The sequence below is a fragment of the Cervus canadensis genome, chromosome 6, assembly GCF_019320065.1.
Source record: "Cervus canadensis isolate Bull #8, Minnesota chromosome 6, ASM1932006v1, whole genome shotgun sequence".
Classification (NCBI taxonomy): Eukaryota; Metazoa; Chordata; class Mammalia; order Artiodactyla; family Cervidae; genus Cervus; species Cervus canadensis.
Window position 1 is genome coordinate 23,998,693 of NC_057391.1, and position 24,366 is coordinate 24,023,058.

At 46.1% G+C, this 24,366-nt stretch overlaps 2 protein-coding genes and 1 long non-coding RNA gene across 11 annotated transcripts in view; 2 read left to right on the top strand and 1 right to left on the bottom strand.

Annotated features, from left to right (window-relative positions):
• Nucleotides 1-350: 350 nt before the first annotated feature.
• Nucleotides 351-2,175, bottom strand: LOC122443321. 2 transcript variants are annotated; one of them, XR_006269978.1, is made up of 4 exons: nt 1,972-2,175; nt 1,136-1,236; nt 916-987; nt 351-627 (listed from the first exon to the last, which is right to left on the bottom strand). It is a non-coding gene; the product is annotated as an uncharacterized LOC122443321 (long non-coding RNA). The 2 variants fall into 2 exon arrangements; XR_006269977.1 differs by having other exon boundaries at nt 916-1,236.
• An 18-nt stretch (nt 2,176-2,193) lies between these two features.
• On the top strand, nt 2,194-10,993 carry KLHL33 (kelch like family member 33). Of its 2 annotated transcripts, none has more exons than XM_043471356.1 (5): nt 2,194-2,308; nt 2,584-3,360; nt 7,178-8,102; nt 8,221-8,388; nt 8,483-10,993. In XM_043471356.1, the coding sequence occupies exons 1-5, from the start codon at nt 2,224-2,226 to the stop codon at nt 9,033-9,035; spliced, it is 2,508 nt and encodes an 835-aa protein (XP_043327291.1). In that variant the 5' UTR covers nt 2,194-2,223; the 3' UTR covers nt 9,036-10,993. The 2 variants fall into 2 exon arrangements, with proteins under 2 accessions (XP_043327291.1, XP_043327293.1); XM_043471358.1 differs by having other exon boundaries at nt 2,294-2,344.
• Nucleotides 10,994-16,804: 5,811 nt separating this feature from the next.
• Nucleotides 16,805-24,366, top strand: part of TEP1 (telomerase associated protein 1) — a 44,208-nt gene continuing 36,646 nt past the window's right edge. For all 7 annotated transcript variants that reach the window (XR_006269974.1, XR_006269975.1, XR_006269976.1 and 4 more), the window contains exon 1: nt 16,805-17,002. The gene's annotated coding sequence lies outside the window, so the exon portion shown is untranslated. The remainder of the gene's footprint in view (nt 17,003-24,366) is intronic.

The window sequence follows — 24,366 nt, forward strand, 5'->3', positions numbered from 1 at the left end:
CATTCCTGATCTGTCTAGCTCTCATTGCCATCCCCTTAGTCTTTTCACCCCCAACTCAATTCCCCTTCACCTGCCTTGGACTCCCACTCCGTGCCTGCCAGTGCAACACCCAGAAGGATAGTCACAGTCACCAGGCCCACCACCCAAAACTCATTTACAGGGTCCATGTTTAGTAGCTGTGCTTCATGCTCCTGGAAGGGCAGAACACAGAGGCTGGGGGTCACAGAGACTTTATTGGCTGATTTGATGCCTTCATCTAATTCTTAAAATGAAGTGCCCAGGACACTGTGATGACCTGGGTGGGATAAGGAGTGGGTAGGAGGGAGTCTCCAAAGGGAGGGAATATATATATACCGATTCACATCATTGTATGGCAGAAATCGACACAACGTTGTAAAGCAATTATTCCCCAATTTAAAAAAAAAAATTGACTTGCCCAGGCTGGAGCCACAAAAGTATAAGCTGGATGGTGAGTGGACTTGAGAAAAGGGCGCACCGAGGAAGGGGATTGGCTTTATCCAGAACAGGTCCAGAAGGGTCTTCGTGTAGCCTACCGTGGGCACAGCCACGGCTACTGCGTTGAAGAAAGCAGATGATTCCATGGAACTGCCAAACCTAGGACCCAAGCTGTGCAAGACAGGGAAGTAGGTACCACTGGAGAGGAGAGGAGAGTCCGTCAGCCTCAGCAACTCTCGACAGGACTGGGGGCCCTAAGAGATCATGGAGTCACAAGAGACTTAGCCCTGGTGCAGGTGACTGAGATACACAGGCTGGTGATATTAGTGGCTGAAGCTGAGAGCAGTATTATAATGAACCATCTGAGCCCTGGAGTGGGATAGGACTGGGGCTCCTTTAATTCACTCAGGCCGAGTCCTGAAGCCCTTCCTCCTGTCCCACAGAGTGATGAGCCCATACCTGTGCCTGAGCAGTGAGTCAAGGCAGCAGCAGGTAGAGGATAATGCCCTGGATGTCCAGCATGCAATAGATCTGGGGAAGCAGGGTAGGGAGGGAGGAGTCAAGGTCACCCTCAGCCCTCTCACCCTCAGAGGTACCCTTGAGACTCTCCTCTGGAGCAAAACCCTCTTTTCATGCTTTCATCCCCAACCTTTGAGAATCCTGAGCACCAGTCTGTTACCATGACTTCCATGGTCCAGCTAACACACACTGGGACTTGCCAGGTCTGGCCCCCGAATTCTCCAGATGATCTTCTTAGAAGCATGGTTCCACATGGGGCTCCTGAGCAGAGGTGGAAAAAGTGTCCCTTGAATGAGATGCCAAGACCCCTCCCCAGCCAGCATGTCAGCAACAAGACCTGGAGGTGCTATGGAGGGAGGCCAGTCCCAAGGAGTTTAATGGAGGATGGATGATTGCCCAGAAGAGCGGATTTCATCCAACCTTTCTGGATTTGCTGTGAGCTATGGGTCTCACCATGGCAGAGCTGAGCAGAGCTTCCTGAAACATGTGGCTGTGGTGGGGCTGTCCCAGGACCATGGGGTTGGCAGAGAACTCAGGGTCCAGTGTCCTTGTCCTTGTTGGCAAGCGAGGGAAGAGGCTGACCTGGGGTTTGTCTCTGCTAGGTAGCACTTCCTCCTCTTCCTGGTAGGGGCTCAAGGTGTTGGCCACCTTGTCTTGTGAAGGGGAGGCCATAAGAGGATCCATGCGGAGGTTGGTCACTATCACCCATTTCACAGCCCCGAACAACCAGAGGTTGACCCATCTGGTGGACAGCAGCCCCTGGGTTGGGTTTGGCCCTCTTACCACAGACTCCACCTCAGGACAAGGAAACCCCTCATTAAGGGTAGGTCACAGTTGGTAGCCCTGACCCATACCCCTTCACCTCCCCCATCCCTCTGCCCTTCTTGGACCAGATGGGTTATATTTGAGATTCACCCCAGTACTGTTCACTCCAGAGTCTCAGCTTTAGCATGCACAGACAAATCAACAAAGTCCAGGACTAACCCCCAAACTCACCCTTCACTCTCTCCCAACTTTTCCCCGTATCAGTCCAGACTTTTTTCACCTGCCTCTCCAGCCCAGCCCAGTGGACACTGGGCTGGCTCACTCCACCACATCCCCTCATCCTCCTTGGCTTCCGAGTTTGCTTTGCTCAGCACCAGGACGTGACCTCCAAGTGGAAGAGGGGAGAAGGTGATCTCGGGTCAGGCCCAGGGGATTGGGTGTTGGAGTCTGGGCACCAGGAGACCGGCCCCTGGCCTGCCAGCGATGGCTATAATTAGCCGGGCGCCACCACTAACAGGGAGAGGGTTGCATTCCCTCTGCCACTCCTTCAGAAGTAGAGCAGGCCCAAGTGAGAGGATAAGTGGGACGCTGGTGTCTTAGGAGGGTGACTACTGGGATGGGGGCGAGATGGGCGGGGTACAGTTTCAGGTACTGGATCTTTACTCATTGTTCTGGCCTTTGCGGCCCCCAGTGCACTTCATAGTTGCCTGGTGTAGCCTAGATGCTGGAGCCCTGGGATAGGGGGAGACGGTTGAAGTAGGAAATGAGGCTGGAGGCAGGGCTTCCTCTGGCCCCTGGGGTCCAGCTCTTACCCTCTCTTCTCTTTCCTCTTCCTACCTGTAGCGATCCAGCGAACTTGGGCCATGAGCCTCTCGGACTCCACAGGTCATCCCTCGGCGGCAGAGCAAGTCTCTCTTCTGGTCCAGAAGGACGACCTTGACCTCCCTTTGCCCACCCGGAGAACCCCCTCCTGGCCTCCGTCTCCAGATGAGGATCCTGGTTTGCCCCCCTTTCCTCTGGAAGAGCCTGGCCCCAGGCCCATGACCCCAGGGAGCCTTCCTTCTCCAGCCCTGTCCCTGGAGGAAGAAGAGGAGGAGGAGGATGAGGAGGATGGAGAAGACTCCGCGGAGCCCGAGGGGCTGTGCAGCGAGGAGCATCCCAGCCAGTTTTTCGCGGAGGCACAGCGGCTGCGGGAGCAGAGGTTGCTGCTGGACGAAGAGGTGTCAGTCGGGGGGAGAGCATATGGGGTGCATCGGGTGATCTTGGCCGCAGTTAGCAGCCTCTTCAGAGGCAGGCTGCTGGGCGGCAGAGGTCCGCAATCCCCCCTCAGCCTGGACGTAACCCCGGCGGCCTGGGAGGCCGTGCTGACCTTTGCTTACGAGGGGGTGCTGGGACCCACCCCACGGGAGGATGTGCTGGTCGCAGCGGAAACCCTGGGAGCCCCCCGGGTAAAGGCTGCGGCCCAGTGGGGACGCCAGGGGGCTGGAAGTGGACGGGAAGATGAAAAGCAGCCCAGTCAGGCAGAGGAACTGAGAGAAAACCTGCGCAGCATTGAGCTTCTGTACCAAGAAGGAATCGGGTGCGACCTGGAGCTGGAGGCAGGCGGCTGCCGGCTGCGGGGTGAGGGCCTGGGCGGGTGGAGGGGTGGGGCGGGCATTGCACTGAGGCAGGTGCATATGCCACCTGGAATGGTGTGTGCAAGCAGCAGCTGATTCGATCCCTAGCACAGTGCTTTTGATCCCTGCTGAAATCAGAATTTCCCAGGGGGTGGCCTTTGGCGCCTCTCCTGACCCACTGAGAATGGGGCATGCGCAGTTGAGTTGTTTTCCTGGGCGCACTGACTGATTTATGCAGTGGCTTTTCCTATGCCCAGAAACAAGAAACTTCCAGTCAGCTGGCAGGCGCTAAGGTATAGTCCATGCCAGTAGAACAAGCAGAAGGTGATTGACTCAAACAGAGATTAACCAAAGGCTCTTCTTGGCATCTTCTATTTAAGACATAGGAAAAGCTAGAGGAACATGGTGGAAAAATTTATCGTGTGTCCTTTTGCCTAAGTGAGCTTGACACCATGGCAGACAAGGGCCCTACAGCTCATAAGCAAGGTCTGGTACTGTTTCCCCAGAATCTACGGCTGCCAGGTTGTGGCATTTTGAAGTTAATTCTGCTCGTCACTAGGAAAGCTAAAGTGAAAGTCGCTCAATCGTGTTTGTGGAATTCTCCAGGCGAGAATACTGGAGTGGGTAGCCTTTCCCTTCTCCAGGGGATCTTCCCATCCCAGGGATCGAACCCAGGTCTCCCACATTGCAGGCAGATTCTTTACAAGGTAAGCCCCAAGGAAAGCTAAAGAGGATTGAATAAGTTGAGAATTATTCAAATTCTGCTAACATTTAGTGAGGTACTGGGTACCAGAAATTTTTTTTTTTACACATGCCATCTCTTTTAATCTCAGGTATTTCTAGCTGCAGATAAAGAATATTAAACTCAGAGATGTTAACTGGTGAAAATCAGGATATAAGCCCACATCCATTAGCCCAGTCTGCTCTCACTAGTCCATACATTGCTTCTTATGCAGTCAAACCAAAGGCACACAGCACCTGGAAAATGGAGCCAGAGTGTAGACATATAAAAGTTTAAAATTAAAAGGGATTAGTTTAGATATTATCTAGTTCAGTGCTTACACCTTATTGATAAGAAAATCAGACTTTAAGACATGTCCAAAGTCACATAGCTACTACTCATTAGAAAAATGACTGGGACCCAAAGTGCTTCTGGGATTCCCAGAAGGAAAAGCATCCTTTCTTAGTCAGCTTGAGTTGCTGTGACAAAAATACCATAGACTGGGTGTTTTAACAACGGAAGTTTATTTCTCTTGGTTCTGGAGACTGGATCAGGATGCCAGCATGGTCAGGTTCTGGTTAGGGCCTCCTTTCCAGTTTATAGATGGCGATGTTCTCACTATATCGTCACATGGCAGAGAGGAACACAGAAAGATGGATTATCTCATGTCTCCTCTTATAAGAGTACTAATCCCATACATTTGTTTCTGGAAAAGGAAATGGCAACCCACTCCAGTATTCTTGTCTGGAGAATCCCATGGACAGAGGAGCGTGGCGGGCTATAGTCCATGAAGTTGCTAGAGTCGGACACAACTTAGCAACTAAACCACCATATTTGTTTCATCTCTTTATTTTTTGTTGAAGTTTAAAGTATTTCACTCATAAATACTTGGGTGTGTGTCTCTCTAAAAGAGGACATTTTCTCATATAATCACACTATCTAACAAAATTAATGTTAGTCACTCGATCATGTCCATCTCTGCATATGCAACCACATGGACTGTTGCCCACCAGGCTCCTCTGTCCATGGAATTCTCCAGACAAGAATACTGGAGTGGGTTGCTATTCCCTTCTCCAGGAGATCTTTCCTGACCCAGTGATTGAACCCGGGTCTGCTCCATTGCAGGCAGACTCTTTGCTCTCTGAGCCACCAGGGAAGCCCTTCTCTCAATATCACCTCATCCACACTGAAATTTTCTCACTTGTCCAAAATAATGTCTGTTAGAGCTATTCTGCTCAATCCAGGAGCCAATCAAGGTTTACACTGAACTCAGATGTCTCTGAAGCTGCCTTTACTCTTGTGCAATCCTCTCCCCTTTTTTTTTCTCCCTTTTTTTATGACTTGACTTATTGAAGAAACAAGATTAGTTTTCCCATAGAAATCTCCAGTTTCTAGATTTGTATGCATTTTCCTTCTGTGTTTTTATTTTAAACTTGGTCTTTTAGCCTCTCAATTTCCTATAAACTTGAATTTAATCTAAAGGTTTGATTAGATTTAAGTTAAATATTTTGATCAGAATACTTCATACTTGATGCCAACTGCCTCAGATTGAGTTACATTAGGAAGCATATGTTGTTGTTGTTTGCTAAGTTGTGTCTGACTCTTTGCCACCCCATGGACTGCTGTATGCAAGGCTCCCCTGTCCTTCATTAACTCCTGGAGTTCAGATTCATTTCCGGTGATGCTATCTAACCATCTCATCCTCTACTGTCCCCTTCTCCTTTTGCCTTCAAGCATATGAGTTCTAGTTATTTAACAACATTTAAAAAAATATTTATTTGGCTGTGTTAGGTCTTTGCTGCTACACAAGGGCTTTCTAGTTGTGGCATGCAGGCTTGAAAGAACATGGGCTTAGTTACCCTGTGGTACATGGGATGTTAGTTTCCTGACCAGGGATCAAACCCACGTCCCCTGCACTAGAAGATGGATTCTTAGCCACTGGACCACTAAGAAAATCCCCTAACAACATTTTAAATAATTTATTTATTTTTAGTTTTTAATAGGACATTTTCAGTGTCATGAGTGCCATGCATATAAGCAGGGAACTGATACACAAGTATGCTTAATGCAGCCTGGCAGCAGTCACAAGGCATGACACTCTGCCCAGACAGCTACTACATGGAGATAAAAAATAAATCACTCCCTTTCACTAGGACTCAGTTTCCTTATCTTAAAATGAGTGATTGAACCAGATGGTTTTGAGGGTCTCCAGTTTATAGTGTTGTGATTCCATAACTCTATTAAGGAGGTGGGTATGCAAAGAAAAACTATAACACGTGGGAAGTATGAAGCACTAAATCTTGGGTAAGAGAAGATGACAGATGAGGTTGAATCATAGCCATTCCTGAGTGTGGTGCCATTTTCTAAGTAAAATCTGACTAACAGAATGGCTGATGTCAGTGACTCTTCTAATTGTAGAGGAAATAACTTTATTCTGTGCACAGTATGGGAAGACCTATATAAGTTGCACATTGGTCTTTGCAGTTTATTTTTTACTCCCTTTTAGCAAATGTTCCTTATAGCCTCTTCTCCACTTAATCAGTCAGGACCCTTTTTCTAATTGGCCTGCATCAAAAAAACTAAAGCAATGTTTTTCAAGGGGCTTCCCAGGTGGCTCAGTGGTAAAGAATCTGCCTGCCAATGCAGGAGACAAGGAAACACACAATTGAACCTGGGTGGAGAAGATCCCCTGGAGGAAGAAATGGTAACCCGATCCAGATTTCTTGCATGAAAAATCTCATAGACAGAGGAGCCTGGCAGACTACGGTCCATGGGACTGCAAAGAGTTGGACACGACAGAGCACATGCACACAATGTTTTTCAAAGTGTCTTCAGGTCACTAACATGAGAATCATGCAGGGTGCTTGAAAATGTTAAAACACAAATCCCTAGGGTCTCCCTCTGGAGCTACTGGGTCAAAATCTCTGGGGGTGGGCCTATGAAAATTTCATTTTAACAAGCACCTAGTGGTGTTCTGGTGTGCATATCACAGTTTAGCCTGTGGTCTTGGGTGGTTGGCCCAAAGTTGGGGTTGTGAAATTGAGAGAGTGCCAAGCGGTTTGCAACACTCTGGATTCCCCTCTGCTTCTCCCTCTTGCAGTGCACCGAGCAGCCCTCGCCTGTGGCAGTGAGTTCTTTGGGGCCATGCTCCTGAGTGGGATGAGGGAATCCCAGGGCACAGAGGTGTCTCTGCACACCATCTCTGCCCAGGACCTGCGACTCCTCGTCTCTTTTGCCTACTCTGGGGTTGTGCGGGCCAAGTGGCCAGGACTACTGAGAGCTGCCCAGGCTGCCCTGCAGTACCAGAGCTCCTCCTGCCTGGCTCTGTGCCAGAAAGCCTTGGCACGAGGCCTCAGCCCTGCCCGTTGCCTGGCCCTGATCCCCATGGCAGAAGCCCCAGGGCTGGAGAGGCTCTGGAGCAAAGCCCGTCACTACCTCCTCAGCCACCTGCCCGCTGTGGCTTTGTGCTCCACTTTCCCTACTTTACCGGCAGCCTGCCTGGCTGAGCTCCTGGACAGTGATGAGCTACACTTGCAGGAGGAGTTCGAGGCCTTTGTGGCTGCACGGCGTTGGCTAGCTGCCAACCCTGACACCCAGGAGTCAGATGCCAAGGCCCTGCTTCGATGCGTCCGCTTTGGCCGTATGTCCACCAGGGAGCTGCGGAGGGTAAGGGCGGCCGGGCTGCCTCCACCCTTGAGCCCCGACTTGCTGCATCAGGTGATGGTGGAGGCTGAGGTTCCAGGACAAGAGAGACGGAGGGAGCCTGACCAGGCCCTGGTGGTGATTGGCGGGGATGGGCTCAGATCAGACATGGCCGCCAGAGAGCCGTCCCGAGGAGTGTGGTGGGCCCGGGCCTTTCGCTGCGGCATGGGACTGGTTCGAACTGTGGAGTGGGGGCGGCTGCCTGCCCTGCCTGCCCCCGGGCGCTTCCGGCACGGGGCTGCGAGCCTCGCAGGAAGTGTGCTCTACGTGTGTGGGGGACAGGATTTCTACAGCCACGCTAATACCCTGGCTTCGACTCTCAGGTACGGATGGGCTCCAGAGAGTGGCAGGCCCCCAGGTGGGCAGCTGAGGGAGTTTGCGGGCCAGCCAACAGCAGACGCCCAGGGTCACACTTCCCATCTCTTGTCCCACTGTCTCCAGGTGGGACCCCAGTCAAGAGGACTGGGAAGAGATGGCACCTTTGTGCCAGCCTCGGAGCCTTTTCCCCCTGGTGGCGCTGGATGGACTGCTTTATGCCCTGGGTGGACGAGACAGTGGTATTGCCCTCAGGTCTGTGGAGACTTATAATCCTGAGCTCAACGTCTGGAGGTGAGCAGGGAAGGGGGTGTTTCAGGCATCAGGGGTCTTGGCAGAGGAAAGCTGAAGATGACTGATGCCTGACCACGTGCTCTGTTCTCCACAGGCTGGCACCTCCTCTTCCCGCGCCACGCTTTGCCCACGCAGCTGCTGTTTTGGAGGGCCGGCTCTACGTGAGCGGTGGCTGCAGCGAGACTGGCCAGTACCAGGCCTCGTTGCTGCACTACGACCCCAAACTTGAGAAGCCGGCGACACTTCTGAGCCCTATGGGGGTGCCTCGGGCTGGCCACGTCATGGCTGCTCTGGGTGGGCGGCTGTATGTAGCAGGCGGGCTAGGTCAGACTGGGGACCTGCTGAGCTTCGAGGCCTACGATCCAAGTACTGGTAGCTGGACTCACCTGACCCCCCTGCCCTCCCCCCATGTCGGGGCTGCAGGTGCCGTGCTGCAGGGGGAGTTGCTGGTGCTGGGGGGCTACAGCCACCGTACTTATGCCCCCTCCCACCTTATCCATGCCTATTGTCCTGGCCTGGGCCGATGGCTGTGCCTGGGAACTCTGCCGAGGCCTCGGGCTGAGATGCCTGCCTGCATCCTGACCCTGCCCGCTGTGCAGCACGTGGCTTTGGTTCCCACACGGCATCAAACTAAACCTGCTGGGTGAGAGGGAAGCAGTGGTGGATGGAGGGAGGAAGGGATAAGAGAGGATAGAGAAGATGAATGCAGGGAGAAAGAGAAGGCTTTGTTCATCACAGCATTTCATTCTAGCGCAGTGCTTTACAACTCATAAATCGCTTTTGTAAAAAGGTGGTTCTGGAATTCCTAGGGAGAGTATGGGGGAAGGAGAGGCAGTTGAATATCGAGGTAAGGAGAAGAGACCCAGGGGCAACTCTACAAGGTTTAGGGACTCTGGCTCGATTCTTGGTGGAGAAAGTGCATCTAACTAGGAAGACAGTCATGAAGCATCAGTAGCAAAGGTGTAGGGGCCATGAGAGAACAGTCAGGAAAATTATGATTCTGACCAATGGATGAAGGAGAAAAATGAGGAAAGGTCACCTGTGAAAAGAGTTGAGGAGTGTGTCGGGAGGATTGTAACTGCTGCTTATTTTTAGTCTCCAATTCCTGGGACACCCAAACCCTCTTGATGATGTTCTTTCTCAGGTAGCTGGTAGACCCAGTCTAGCGTTTCCTCAGCCACACACCGCAGGCCGCCTCTAAGAGCCTCTTGGATTTCAATCTGAGGACAAAGTTCCCTTCTGGACCGGGTATAGCACAGGGGCCCATGATGCCAGGGCGACCAGGCAGGAAGGCTGCAGGTGGGGAAGATGAGGAGAAAGAGGGAGGCGTCCATGTGGAAAGGGAGGAAGGATTTGAGGGCATGGGGTGGGAGAAGTCAGGAGCTGATTGGCTTCTTTCCTTCCCTTTGGGATGAATTGAGGGATCAGGAGGGAAAGCGGTACAGTTGTGGTGTGAGGTCCTAAGTTGTGAGAGGAAGCGGCAGAGAGGAGAGAGGCAGAGAAGACGCAGGAGAGTGGTTTCTTTCTCTGGTCCTTTCTTCTAGAGTTTTTTGAATCCATTTCCCTTTTTCCTGGCCAGGGAAAGCTGAGTCAGATGTTTCCTCTCTCTTTTCCTCCACCCTGCTTTTCCATCCCCTTCCCCCTTCTCTTCTATCTTTTCTCCTTTCTCCCTCACAGTTAGAAATTATCTACTGTGTGCTCGGTACACTTTGAGGCACTAAGGACCCCAAGGTCAGGGATTTTGACCGAACACAGACTTGTGAACAAATACAAGTTTTACAGTGGGCTTAGAGGTATGGACACTTGCCTTACAGCTCTCACAAGAGCCTCGCACCTCACATGCCTCACAGTTGAAGGTATGAAAGCCCAGAGGACAGAGAGGGAACTCTGTCCAGGGAAGACTTGAGGGAAGGCATCATTTGATGGGTATAGACTGAACTGGATCTTGAAGGTTCCCTAGAAACTCACCAGTCTGAGAAGGAGGGAGGCATTCCAGTCAGAAGAAAGAAGCAGATGGGATGTATGGTGCCCTATGTCTCCACAGCAAAGGGGAAATCCGTATTCCAGGGGTTCTTCAGGGAATTCTGCTGCTCTTCCAGCCTACTCTCTTCCCTGAAAGCTTCCTGAAGACAGGGGCTTTCAGTTAACAATTGTGTGTTCCTTCCTCCACAACTCCCCTACATCTTTCCTGTCTGGTGTTTCCACTTCTGACCCCTGAGCAGCTTAGGGCAAAGGAGGGCCAGTTCTTTGTACAGGTCAATTTTCTCTTACCACCGCTTATTAAGATTCTCACTCTGCTAAGGTCAAGATGAGGGAGCCTCCCTTGCTTCTTTCTTCATCCTGACATATTTTGTTTGTTTTGAGATTTCATTACTTTGCTAAGGGTTTTTTCTATATCTCTGTTTAGGAACATAGTTGAAAATGAGGAGGGGTAAGTAGGATATATAAGAGAACAGAGAAGAAAGACTGAAGAGGACAGGGAAGAAGGAAATTGGAAGCACTGAGAAACTACAAGGATTGAGTCTTTAGGGTGAACTTCTGTGATCAAGTTCTTGGTGATTTGTATGCAAAGACAGACTTAAATAAAGGTTTCACCATGACTGAATCATTCTTGTCTGTGTTTTTCCATTTTAAGAAAACATTCCATATCCCTTGCAATTTGGTTTTTGTCTCCACTGCACTACTGAAACCATCCTCCCTCATGTCACTGTGACCTATTTCTCACCAAATTAAACAACCTAAGGCCATCCTCATTCTCTTTCATCTTTCTGCAGGAACTGGCTGGCTTGAAAACTGGCTTTTGCCCTAAAAATTTCTCCCTCCCTGTCTCCAGAGATGGTGCACTCTCCTATTCTTATTTTTCCAATCCAAAGAGGCTGCAGAAAGTCAAATCATGGTGTCCAAGAGGGTATGGTGCCATCTGAGGTGGAGCCGACAGCCAAGAGTCCAAAAGTATGTAGATGGGGGGAGGTGGTTGCAGAAGGCTCTATCTTTGGGCTTTTAAAATTTTTAATTAATTTATTTTATTTCTGGCTGTGTTGGGTCTTCGTTGCCTTGCAAAGGCTTTCTCTAGTTGCGGTATGCAGGCTTCTCATTGCAGTAACTTCTCTTATTGCGGAGCACAGGCTCTGGATGCACGGGCCTCAGTAGTTGCAGCACTTAGACTCAGTAGTTGTGATGCGGGGACTAGTTGCTCCTGGACAGCTGAATCTTCCCGCACCAGGGATTGAACCCATGCTCTCTGCCTTGGCAGGCAGATTCTTATCTTCTGCACCACCAGGGAAGTCCGTTAGCCTTAAAACTGTGGTTGGAGTAATAATAGAGGAAGAGGTTTCTGATGTGAAGTGGGACCCTGGCCAATGGTCCACTCTTCAGTGAGTTTTTTGAATCCATTTCCCTGAAAATTAAGCCAGGTAACAAGTTGGGGTCTTGGGCAAGTGCACTGAGATTCAGGGCAGTATTTTGCCCCCAGAAGGGAAGTGGAGTGAGAATCAGGAATTAGGACAGAAATCATTCTTATAGAGTGGGCAATCATGGCAATCCAGGAATTAGGCGACAGTTTGGTGAATTCCTAGAGGTGCAAGATTCTTATTTTGGTAAATCAGATAATGAACCAAAGCATTGTATATCTTCTCCTACTAGCTACCTCCACAGTCTTCCTTCAACCTCCTTTGTGGATGAGGGTGGAATTTGCACACTTGCTCTCTTCTTTTCCAGGCTGACTCAGAAACTGGATAGGACTAGGAGGTGTGCAGTTTCAGTACTGGTAATCTATTAGACTATAAGAGTCTCCTATGCCTAATTCATGGACAGAGGAGCCTGGTGGGCTACAGTCCATGGGGTTGCAACAAGTTGGACTTGACTGAGTGACTAACACACACACACACACACACACACACCCCTAATTCTGGGTTGTCCATGCTCCTCTCTTACCGTGCTCCATGCTACTCTTCAGGAAGCTCACTTCCCCTCTACCCGAGGCCTTAATGACTCACTTGGGTTCTAGTTGAATCTTTTTGTTTTTTAGCAGCCCTCACCTCCACTTGGATTTACCACTATCCTCAGTTCAGACTCATCATGCTTTGTTGGCGCTATCATTTTTCCTTTTTCCTAGACACAAAGCTTTGTCATCACCTTGAGCTTGTTCTCCTCTTATCTTATTTTTCACTCGACTCATCATGGAATTCTGTACTACTGAAACAGAAACTTTACTGATTCCTTCTCCCAATATTTTCCCTGTCAAATATACTACATAGTTTATGTCCTGGACATCTGGAAATCTGATAGCAACTGAGAGAAGTTTAAAACCGAGAGAAGTTTAAAAAACAAATGAAAAATACATACTAAAGAGTAAAAATCACATAAAAATCCTACTTCAGGGAACTCCCTGGCAGTTCAGTGGTTAAGACTTGGCCCTTTCACTGCTGTGGGTCAGGGTTCAATCCCTGGTTGAGGAACTAAGATCCCACAAGCCCTTCGGTGCATCCAAAAAAAAATATCCTACTGCAAAACTAAGTGCCGTTATTTATCTAGACTGACAGTCCAGGATATAGAAGCAACAATGTCAAACTCCAAAGAGTGAAAAGCTACACAGAAAGATTGTTCAGTAGAACAGGGAATGAAGAGATTTTGGAGAGAGTATAATTCAAACCCTTCTTTAACAGTGTAAGAAGCCAAGGCAGGTGGCACAGTCTGGATAATGAAGAGGAACATTTTCAATGAGAGCAATCTCCAAGTGACATACCTATAATATTGGGACCCGGAGACTGGCTGGGACAAGCATCACAGGTTAGGTTTATATGCAGGACAGTCATAATTACTCTGTTAGGGCCACAGACTACATTCCAAATCTGAGCTAACTCTTGGTATCAAAGGATCATAGGTGGAAAAGTGTGAATTTATCACAACTCCTGCTAATACAACTACAAAAAAAATACATACATTACATATATATATATATATATACATATGCATATATACATGCATGAATACATGTATATGTCATTAATGGTGAGATTATTGTCTTTTATAGTCTTTATTTCCTCTGAGATATAGACATTTATAGATGATTCAAAATACAACCATCTGTATTTCTAATCAGAACAGTGAAAAAAGTACAGCTTGAGAGTGAACTGAATTAGAAGTAGTAACTTGAGCTCAAGCTCCAGATCAATTGCCGTTTTGGTAATCATGAGTAGATCCCTTAATCACTTTGAATACCACTATGTTAATCCATAAAATGGGGATAACACCTATATATGAACATCATAAGGTTATTATAGTCATGAGCCATGGAACTTGGAATAGTCCTAAGGACCTCTATGCACATTTTGAAAAGAATTTAGCTGACAGTTTGTAAATTAAGTTTCCAGGCTAAATCCTTTTAGATTAGTGAGCTAGATGATGCCAAAAAAGGGGCCAGGGTGTTGCAGCACCCCTGAGACCATGAGTGCCATACAGAGGGTTACAGGTTTATTCTCAGCTAATGCAGACTAACATTGCTCCTGAGATAGGGATATGGATTCATCTGGACTCCAGCTGAGGGTAAGGCACTTAGGGGGCTAGAGGTCTTCTAGTTATATGTCAGTTTGATTCATCAGCAGACAGGTAATCTGAGCTCCAATGCATTACATACTTTTCAAACAACTTACTGATGAAAGTCAACTCTCATAACAGAGAAATAACTAGTTTAAGTGTTTGCTATGTGCCAGGCAGTGCGTTAAGTGCTTCACATGCATTATCTCATTTAAATGCCAATAAAACCCATAGAAAGTTGATGCTATTATTACCCTTATTTTACAGATAGGGAAACTGGAACTCAGAGGAATGAATTTATGCACCCAAGGTAATAGGGTTTATAAATGCTGAGCATTATTTAAACACAAGTAGAAGGACTTTTGAGACTGCTTTCTTTATTATACCACATCTCCAGTGTAGATTCACCTCCATGGATGAAACTTATCGATGAAACTCTTACTTGGACTCTAAAAGTGGAAGTAATTAAAGGTTATCAATATCTTCTAGCAATCTATAATGGAAAAGAATCTGGCAAAATATCCTGGCAGTCCAGTGGTTAGGACTCAGTGCTTTGCTGCTGTGGCCTAGGTTCAATCCTTGGTTGATATCAAGTGCTCCCAAATAGGTGCTTGTTCATAAATCACTTGTCCAGGGCAATTCTCTGAAGCAGGCAATGGTTAGATTGAATAAAGGCTTCCCTGGTGGCTAGCCATAAAGAATCCACCCACAATGCAGGACAAGCAGCTTCTATCCCTGGGTGTGGAAGATCCCCTGGAGAAGGAAAAGCAACCCACCCCAGTATTCTTGCCTGGGAAGTCCCATGTACAGAGGAGCCTGGCAGACTATAGTCAGTGGGATCCAAAAGAGTTAGACACAACTGAGCGACTGAGCATACACACACACAATTAGGCTCTAACGTTATTTTCAATATAAACATAAGGCATTTTATGCATAGTTTAATATACACTAAAATTTCTAGGAATGTCACTACCATAAACATCGTGGGATGACTATACCTTGCTTCATTCAAAAATTTGCTAAAAATTATTTTGGAAAATCATAGAATCAGCAATTCTGTTCTTGATATCTGAATCACCATTGAACATCCCTGTATCATGCTGCATCTGTAACTGTTAAATTCAAGGTGATTCTATAGAGAGATGTATACATCAAAGTACCTCATTGTGTCTTCTTGTCGTGTCCAACTACTTACGTATATAAACACATAGTATTTTATAATAAATTACCTTCTCTCTGCAAAGAGATCCAACCAGTCCATCCTAAAGGAGATCAGTCCTGGGTGTTTGTTGGAAGGACTGATGCTGAAGCTGAAACGCCAATACTTTGGACACCTCATTCGAAGAGTTGACTCATTGGAAAAGACCCTGATGCTGGGAGGGATTGGGGGCAGGAAGAGAAGGGGATGACAGAGGATGAGATGGCTGGATGGCATCACCGACTAGATGGACATGAGTCTGAGTAAAGTCCAGGAGTTGGTGATGGACAGGGAGGCCTGGCATGCTGCGATTCATGGGGTCGCAATTTTATATACAAATTATATACAAAATATATACACTATTTATAATTTGTAGCTCAGGATCAAACAGGGAATATAAAAATATTTCTTATAAAAAGAGTGTTGGGACTAATGGGATAGGTGGTAAGAGAGGCAACTAAGGAAGTTAGGTGGGATCTGGGTGCCCTCGATTCTGAGACGAAGCTCAGTTGTCCCCTGAGAATGCAAGTGCCCTCCCAGGCTTGTATGCGTGCTCAGCTGTGTCCGACTCTTTCAAGACCATAAACTGTAGCCCATCAGGCTCCTCTGTCCATGGAATGTCCTAGGAAAGAATACTGGAGCAGGTTGCTACTTTCTCCTCCAAGGGATATTCCCCACCTGGGAATTGAATCCCTCTCTCCTGCTTGGCAGGTGGACTCTTTACTACCGAGCAACCTGGGACGCCCACTCCCCACCCTTAGGAAAAGTGAAAGTTAGTCACTCAGTTGTGTCCAACTCTTTGTGACCCCATGGATTGTAGTTCACCAAGCTCCTCTGTCCATGGAATTCTCCAGGCAAGAATTCTGGAGTGGGTTGCCATTTCCTTCTCCACCGGATCTTCCCAACCCAGGGATTAAACCCAGGTCACCCGCATTGCAGGCAGACTCTTTACTGACTGAGCCACCAGGGAAGCTTACCCTTAGGAAAGGGATATTTTATTGGAGACAGACAGTGATAATCTGTTTAACACGAGGTAAGCATGTTTCTCCTGCTGGAATCTGTTGGGCCCTGCTCTTTATGAAATAGCACTAGCATTACCATCGTAAAGGTCACTTGTTCCTTTGCTGAGCCTGGTCCCACCTTTTGGGAAACAGTTCTGCATTAGCCATTCAGAATGGCTCCAAAAAATTCTTTGTAATCCAGGGACCTCTCCCAGATGGACATAGGCATGCTCTTCGTTCACTCAGCTTTGATCATCTGACATTTACACCCAGTTACAGGCCATTGCTTTAGATCTTCCCTTTCCTTTTACTTCTATTTTTACCAAGTAACTTGCACCTGAATTAACAGTCCCATTATATTTGATACCAGAACAAAATGTGGCCAGATCGGCAGAGAACATACCAAAATCTTTTCCAAGAAATGGTGTTGGAAGACATAACAAAAGAGGAAATTTCTCAAAAGAAGAGAATTTGGTAGCAGGGGAAACCTGAGGGACAGGAGAAGAGAGGGTGAGGAAAGGGGAAAGAAGGTGCGGCTTGAGAGTGGCACTAACCGCGGGCCCCAGAAAAAGCTGCAAAGTGCTCGGTCTATCCCCGTCGTCAGCCGCCGTTCTCTCCGCCCCGCGGGCCGCGCCTAGTCCCGCACAGTCTCCGCCCCTCTCCCCGCCCGGCTCCGCCTCCGGTTTCCCCTCTTCCTACCATCAGAACCCAGAGCCGGATCCTATTCCTGCTGCTCGGAACCGAACGTCTCGCGTGGCAGCTCGCTGCTCCAGGCCCGGGTGTCTCCCTGGAGGATCGAGAACCTGCAGCGCTGGCCCCGGCCTGTGTCTCGGCGTGGGCTTGGCCCCCGGGGCCAGCGGGAAGGGCGTAGCGCGGCCAGGTAGTGACCTCCCCGGACGCGGCAGGGCGGGCGCCGACTGGGGTGCCTCGGCCGGGCTCCTCGGACAGCTCTGGGAGCGGAGGTGGAGTGTGAAAGAGGGAGCGAGAAGGCTGAAGGAACGGGAGGGCCCAGGGGTGGAAAGGACCCTGAAGGAGGGAGGAAGAGGCCAGATGAGAATGGGTCCTCTTCCTTGTTCTGTGTGTTCTTGGAAGGGAACCCGGGCTGTGTTAAAGCAGGGTGGAGAGTCACACAGTCAACTTAAAAGTGTGGTGGCTACTAACGTGCTTCCCAGGTGGCGCCAGTAGTAAAGAACCCGCTTGCCTATGCAGGGGATGTAAGAGATGCCAGTTCCATCCCTGGGTTGGGACGATCCCTTGGAGGAGGGCATGGCAACCCACTCCGGTTTTCTTGCTTGGAGAATCCCAGGGACAAAGGAGCTTGGCGAGCTACAGTCCATAGGGTCGCAAAGAATCCGAAAGGACTGAAACAGCATGCAGCGTCTAAAGTATGATTCTCTTTATTGTTGTTTATGCCAAAGCCTTTGACTGTGTGGATCACAATAAACTGGAAAATTCTGAAAGAGATGGGAATACCAGACCACCTGACCTGCCTCTTGAGAAATCTGTATGTAGGTCAGGAAGCAACAGTTAGAACTGGATATGGAACAACAGACTGGTTCCAAATAGCAAAAGGAGTACTTCAAGGCTGTATATTGTCACCCTGCTTATTTAACTTATATGCAGAGTATGTCATGAGAAACACTGGGCTGGGTGAAGCACAAGTGGAATCAAGGTTGCCAGGAGAAATATCAATAACCTCAGATATGCAGATGACACCACCCTTATGGCAGAAAGTGAAGAAGAACTAAAGAGCCTCTTGATGAAAGTGAAAGAGGAGAGTGAAAAAGTTGCCTTAAAGCGCAACATGCAGAAAACTAAGATCATGGCATCCGGTCCCATCACTTCATGCAAATAGATGGGGAAACAATGGAAACAGTTAGAGACTTTATTTTGGGGGACCCCAAAATCACTGCAGATGGTGACTGCAGCCATGAAATTAAAAGACACTTACTCCTTGGAAGGAAAGTCATGACCAACCTAGACAGCATATTAAAAAGCAGAGACATTACTTTGTCAACAAAGGTCCATCTAGTCAAAGCTACGGTTTTTACAGTAGTCATATGTGGATGTGAGAGTTGAACTATAAAGAAAGCTGAGCGCCGAATAATTGATGCTGTTGAACTGTGGTGTTGGAGAAGACTCTTGAGAGTCCCTTGGACTGCAAGGAGATCCAACCAGTCCATCCCAAAGGAAATCAGTCCTGAATATTCATTGGAAAGACTGATGTTGAAGTTGAAACTCCAGTACTCTGGCCACCTGATGTGAAGAACTGACTCATTTGAAAAGACCCTGATGCTGGGAAAGATTGGAGGCAGGAGGAGAAGAGAACGACAGAGGATGAGATGGTTGGATGGCGTCACTGACAAGAGGGATATGAGTTTGAGTAAGCTCCAGGAGTTGGTGATGGACAGGGAGGCCTGGCATGCTGTGATCCATAGAGTTGCAAAGAGTTGGACACGACTGAACGACTGAACTGAACTGAACTGAATCTCTCTTTGCGACCCCATGCTCTATAGCCTGCCAGGCTCCTCTGTCCATGAGATTTCCTAGGCAAGAAGACTGGATTGGGTTGCCATTTCCTTCTCGAGGGGATCTTCCCGACCCTGGGATCAAACCTTTGTCTCCAGCATTGTCAGGTGAATTCCTTACTGCTGAGCCAACTGGGAACTCCCAAATTACAATCCAATGGCTTGATGAATTCTGCTTCACAATGATAGAAAGTGCTGACATCAAACCATCAAAGAAGGATCCTCTTTGTGTAAAACAAAAGAAAGAAGGAGGGGGTGGTGGATATGGGGGAAGGAGAAGTATAGACCTATACATGTACTTGTATATGCATAGAAAGTTTCCGAAACTCTTCATATAAAACTTAGCAGTGGTTGTCCCTGGAGAATGGAACTCGAGATGGGGATTTTTACTTTTCATTTGTAGGTCAGTTGAATCTCCTTCACAAACACCAGGGAGAGAAAAACATGTAACTGTAGTTTTTTCTACCTTTATAATGGGACTTCTTTTTAAAATCTTGAGTCAATTCTGAGATTGCCCACACCTTTTGTTGGGGGCTTATATAGCACAAAGACATGAGGGAAATGTACAAAGCATTCTTTTTGTTGTTGTTGTTGTTAAATTTTTTTTTAATTGAAGTATAGTTGATTTACAGTGTTGTGCCAATCTCTGCTTTACAACAAAAGTGACTCAGTTATGTACATACATACATTATTTTAAAATATTCTTTTCGATTATGGTTTTTCACAGGATATTGAATACAGTTCCCCGTTCTATATATTAGGACCTTGTTTATCCATTTTAAATGTAATAGTTTGCATCTACCAACCCCAATAGCTTGTATGTACCAATCCCAGTCCATCCCTCTGCCTCCCTTCCTTCCCCTTGGCAACCACAAATCTGTTCTTTATGTCTATGAGTCAGTTCCTGTTTTGTAAATGGGTTCATTTGTGCCATATCTTAGATTCCATGTATTAGTGATATATGGTATTTGCCTTTCTCTTTCTGACTTACTTCACTTAGTATGATGATCTTTAGTTACATCCCTGTTGCTGCAAGTCAGGCCATCATTTTTTTTTTTAATTAATTAATTTTTGGCTGTGCTGGGTCTTCATTACTTTGTGAGGGCTTTTCTCTATATGTGGTAAGTGGGGGCTTCTCATTACGGTAGTTTCTCTTGTTGTGGAGCATGGGATCTAGGGCTCACGGCCTTCAGTAGTTGTGGCATGTGGCCTTAGTCATTGTGGCTCCTAGACTCTAGAGCACAGGCTCAATTGTTGTGGCTCACACGCTTAGCTGCTCATGGCATGTGGGATCTTCCCTGACCAGGGATTGAACCTGTGTTTCCTGCGTTGGCAGGCAGATTCTTTACCACTGAGCCACCAGGGACATCCAGGCCATCATTCTTCATTCCATTTGCCCACACTGATAACCAGTGAGATATCCATTGTCCTTTCTGGTTCTGGATTGTCAGTCCATTCGAACCTTCTTGGAAGTATTCTACATTTCGGTCCGTAAAGTCTTACATGTTAAGGATTAAGTGACTGACTCAATCCTAACAACATACTTTTTCCTAAAAAATGTAAATAGGAGGTAAGCATTTCTCCAAATAAGAGAGTATATACATTCCTAATAATATTAATTCAAGCATTCTGTCAGATGGAAGTTCTTAATTTGCAGTTAATGGAGATTCTAGGAGATCCATGGTGGACTTCCTGAAAACTGAATGCAAAATAGTATATACTCATGTGAAAAAGCTCCATAGCTTTTACCAGATTTTCAAAAACTTCTGAATCCCATGAACTAGGCACTGTTCCAACAATGGTGAACAAGGCTGAAGGGTCTTTGTCCTCAGGAACTTATAGTCCAGGGGAATGAAAGACAAATGAACAGACAATTACAGTGCAAAGATGTGTTCTCTGCTTGAGGAAGTACAGTGTGGGAACAAAGAAGGACCACCTATACCAGGCTGAGGGCTGGGTTTCACCTGAGGCTCCTTGGAGGCACTGACTATTAAATTGAGGCCTTCAGAGTGAGAAGAAAGTAGAATTTGGCCTAGTAAAGAAGGGGTTGGGGAAGAGGGGTGGTCTTGGAAGAAGGATGAGTGTTCCAGGCCTTTGCCTGTGCAAAGATCCAGAATCAAGAGATACCTTGGCAATTCTTAAGCTGAAAAGAGTTTGTATGGTTCAAGCGTAAAGTTGGATGGGAGTAGCAGGAAAAAATGAGACTGGGAGATTAGAAGCTAGGTTATGTGTGTGATGCTGGGCATACAAGACAAAGGAGCCCTGATCCTCAGGGAGTTTTATTTTATTAAGGAGAAATGGTGAACAATTAGGCAGATAACCTAACAAGATAAATTTTTATCTTGATGAAATAAAGTGATGCAGTAAATGGTGGCTGGGGTATGTATTGGGAGCTCCTTTAGGTAGAGCTATGTACTGTGTTGCCGGGATCCAAATTGGCTACTCCGCACCCTGGGGGAAAATACAAGCACACCCTCGGCCGCTGGTTAGCAATGGGTCAGGACCCCTCTATTGTCCTGAAAGAAGGTTTTTCCATTTAACCAGAGGTTTTGTACTCTGCTGCTCTGGACTCCAATGTTGGAGCATTGCAGTAACCCTAAATGAATCAGTGTCTAGATTGTTTATCACAAAAAGAGCGTGTTGTAGAATCTGGTGAGGGGAACTATACTTAAATTCACCTTCCTGTAGTTTTAAAATTTGAGTTTTTAGGGTCTGATGTGCTCTTTCTACGATGGCTTGTCCCTGTGGGTTATAAGGGATACCTATGCTATATTTTATATGAAACCTTGTACAAAAGTCTTGAAAAGATTTAGAAGTGTAAGCAGGGGTGTTGTCAGTTTTAAGACATTAGGATAGCTCAAGTCTAACAGTGAGGGGTTATTTTTGGTAGAAACAGAATGAGCTTTTATATGTACCATAATCTTAAATAACACTTATTTACTTTACTAAAGTAACAAAAGATTTTAAAAACAAATATAAATCACTTAAAGGCAAAGAAATTCATAATCTGTTATTGAAAGATTCATTCTAAGAAAACTTTGTTCTCTTAACATAGAGAGGAGACTAAATTCCAGTCTGTTACCAATTTACCAGATAGCAAACAAACAAAATCTTTCAGTTAATCTTAGAAAAGTCTTTTTATAAATCTTAAAGAACTAGCAGTATTTTTTTTAAAAGCATAAGAGTGAAACCATACAAGGCATGTTTAAAATCTAATTAAATTGTAATTGACAAAGTAGCCTGGTCATTGCTGTGATTTGTAACACTTTAATGTGATAACTAAAATTATAACTGACAACATTTTACCAGGACATATCAGATTTTCATGAATTTCACATAATTTCTAGGATATCTATATAAGTAACATCAACCATACAATATAACCTGAGAAGATTTATCACTCCTCCAACAATAATTCCCATGCAATTTAACAAGTCAAATGAACTCAGGTAGTTTAATAGCTCTTTGGGATGTCTCAGGGGCCCTCTGAAGCATCCCAAAGTCAGCTAGAAGTCAAGCCATTTAGGCAGTTTTGTCAATAAATATCAAAAGGGTTTATAGTACTCTGTCAGGTAGAATCATATAGATCACTGTGAAATAATATATTTACTTAGCCAAAGTAAAAAAGAAGATTTCAAAGGTAAACATAGAACAGATCACTTCAGAGGTAAAGAAACTTAAAATCCATTATCAAAGGCAGTTCAACGTCTCAAGAAAACTTGTATTTATGCACAAAACTCTTCCCTTGGAGTGCACTTTCCATCAAACCTTCTTAACACTTTCTGTACCTATTACTTCGTTCTCCCATTCTGAAACAGCCACCTGTAAGTCAGACTTACTTCCCCCCCTTTTTTTTTTTTTTTTATAAAATGTAACTTCATTTTTCATACCTTCTTTACTGAACATACACATCCTACTTTCTTTAAGCAACCAAGAATTTACTTTTATATTAGCATTCTATAGATTGGTGAACATAAATACCAGTGATAATTTCTAAAAAAAAATTCTAGCGAACATCTCAGGATAGCATCAAATATTATTTATTAATAGTCTAAAATCTTTAGTTTCTCTGAAAGAGGAAATTAGTGTTCAGTAATGAATGTTTCAGAATCTTATTATTATTTTTTTAAATGATCTAGCTATTCAATAAATCAGTCACTTAATTTAGCACAACCCTAGAAATTCAGGTTACCAAAATCTAAAGGGACTGTTTTAGAGAGACATTTCTAAAGTATGATGATTTTTTAATAGTTTATCTAAAAACTCCTATCTCATTTACATTTTTTTTGAAGTTTCTTTACTTGAGGTACTTTCCTTGCTGACAGACTTGTAACAGATATTACAATATAACAAGATTTAACTTATAATAAACCTAGGCATAATGAAAATATTTTACTTGATGTTAATTACTCTAAGACATGTCTATATTAGATAGGTCAACAAACAAACATTAATATCAGGTATTTAATACTGAATATTTTCCAGTTTACCTGAACCTGGAATTTATTGTTTAATTTATAATTATTTGATTTGTAAGCGCTTACCTTTTTTTTTAAGCCAATTAAATAGAGCTCATTTACAAATTAACCTAAAAAATATTACCCAGAGACAAAGACATACCAAGACATATTTAGACAGACACAGTGCAAGATCTAGCTTCATTTTCTAAGTTTGGTCATGAATTAGATATTACAATATAAAATTTACTAGTTTATAAAAAAGTTGAAATAAATAAAAAATTTTAAAGGCTTTTTCCCTTTTTCCCTCAGTCTCAGGATTTAGAGATGGTCTAGATAAGTGTTCCTGAGAGCCCTGGTCTCAAGGCACAGGGAAAGAAAATCAAGTTCTAACAAAAAGCAAATTGGCCATCAAAAATCACAACACAGAACACAGAGTTAAAACACACACATATAAACCTGGCAGTCCTCATCAGACACTCCCTTAAATACAAGAATACAGTCTCTCAGAAAACCTTCTATAGAGACACAGAACTTCAGATGTCTTCAAAGATTTTAAGAGGAGGAAAGGAAAAGAAGAAGGAGGAGGAGGCGGGAAAGAGGGGCAAAAGGGGTGGCTTTACAGACGTCTCCTGCCACCTGCAGACACCCAGGCGTTACGGGACTGTTCCCTGGGCTTCCAGAGAAGGGAGGACTGGAACTCGGCCCTACCGGAATTCGAGTTCTCTGCCAAGAGGAGGTGATCAGTCTCCAATCCTCAGCTCAAGCTGAGCCCCTTCGACCAGATTCCTGTGTCCAGGACTGGGGGATTAGGAAAACGGGAAGGATAGGAAGGGCTAAGGAGAGGACAGAGAGAGGGAAGGGGAGAGAGGTCAATAAAGTCTCTTGTTCCTCACTAGTCGGGGCACTCTGGCCAGTTGTCTGCATCAGGAGGAGACCAGGGACAAAAGGGTCCCAGTTGCGGCCGCTGGGTCTGGTCCATTGGCAGGCAAGCTGGCCTCTGAGTACCCCGAGTGGTCAGGATGTCAGTCTCAGCGAAGAAGAGTCCCCACCAGTTGCAGGAAGGGGGACCCCTTCCAGGGCCTGTAACTGGGCTTTTATAAATGAACTGTCCGAGGAGACACATGTGCTGACAAATCAAGAGATCTCATTGGAAAGGGCACCCGGGTGGAGGGCAGGAGGGTAAGGGAACTCAGGAGAACTGCCCTCTTCTGGAAAACAAGGACATTGCTCTTGGACAAATGTAGAAAAGGACTGAA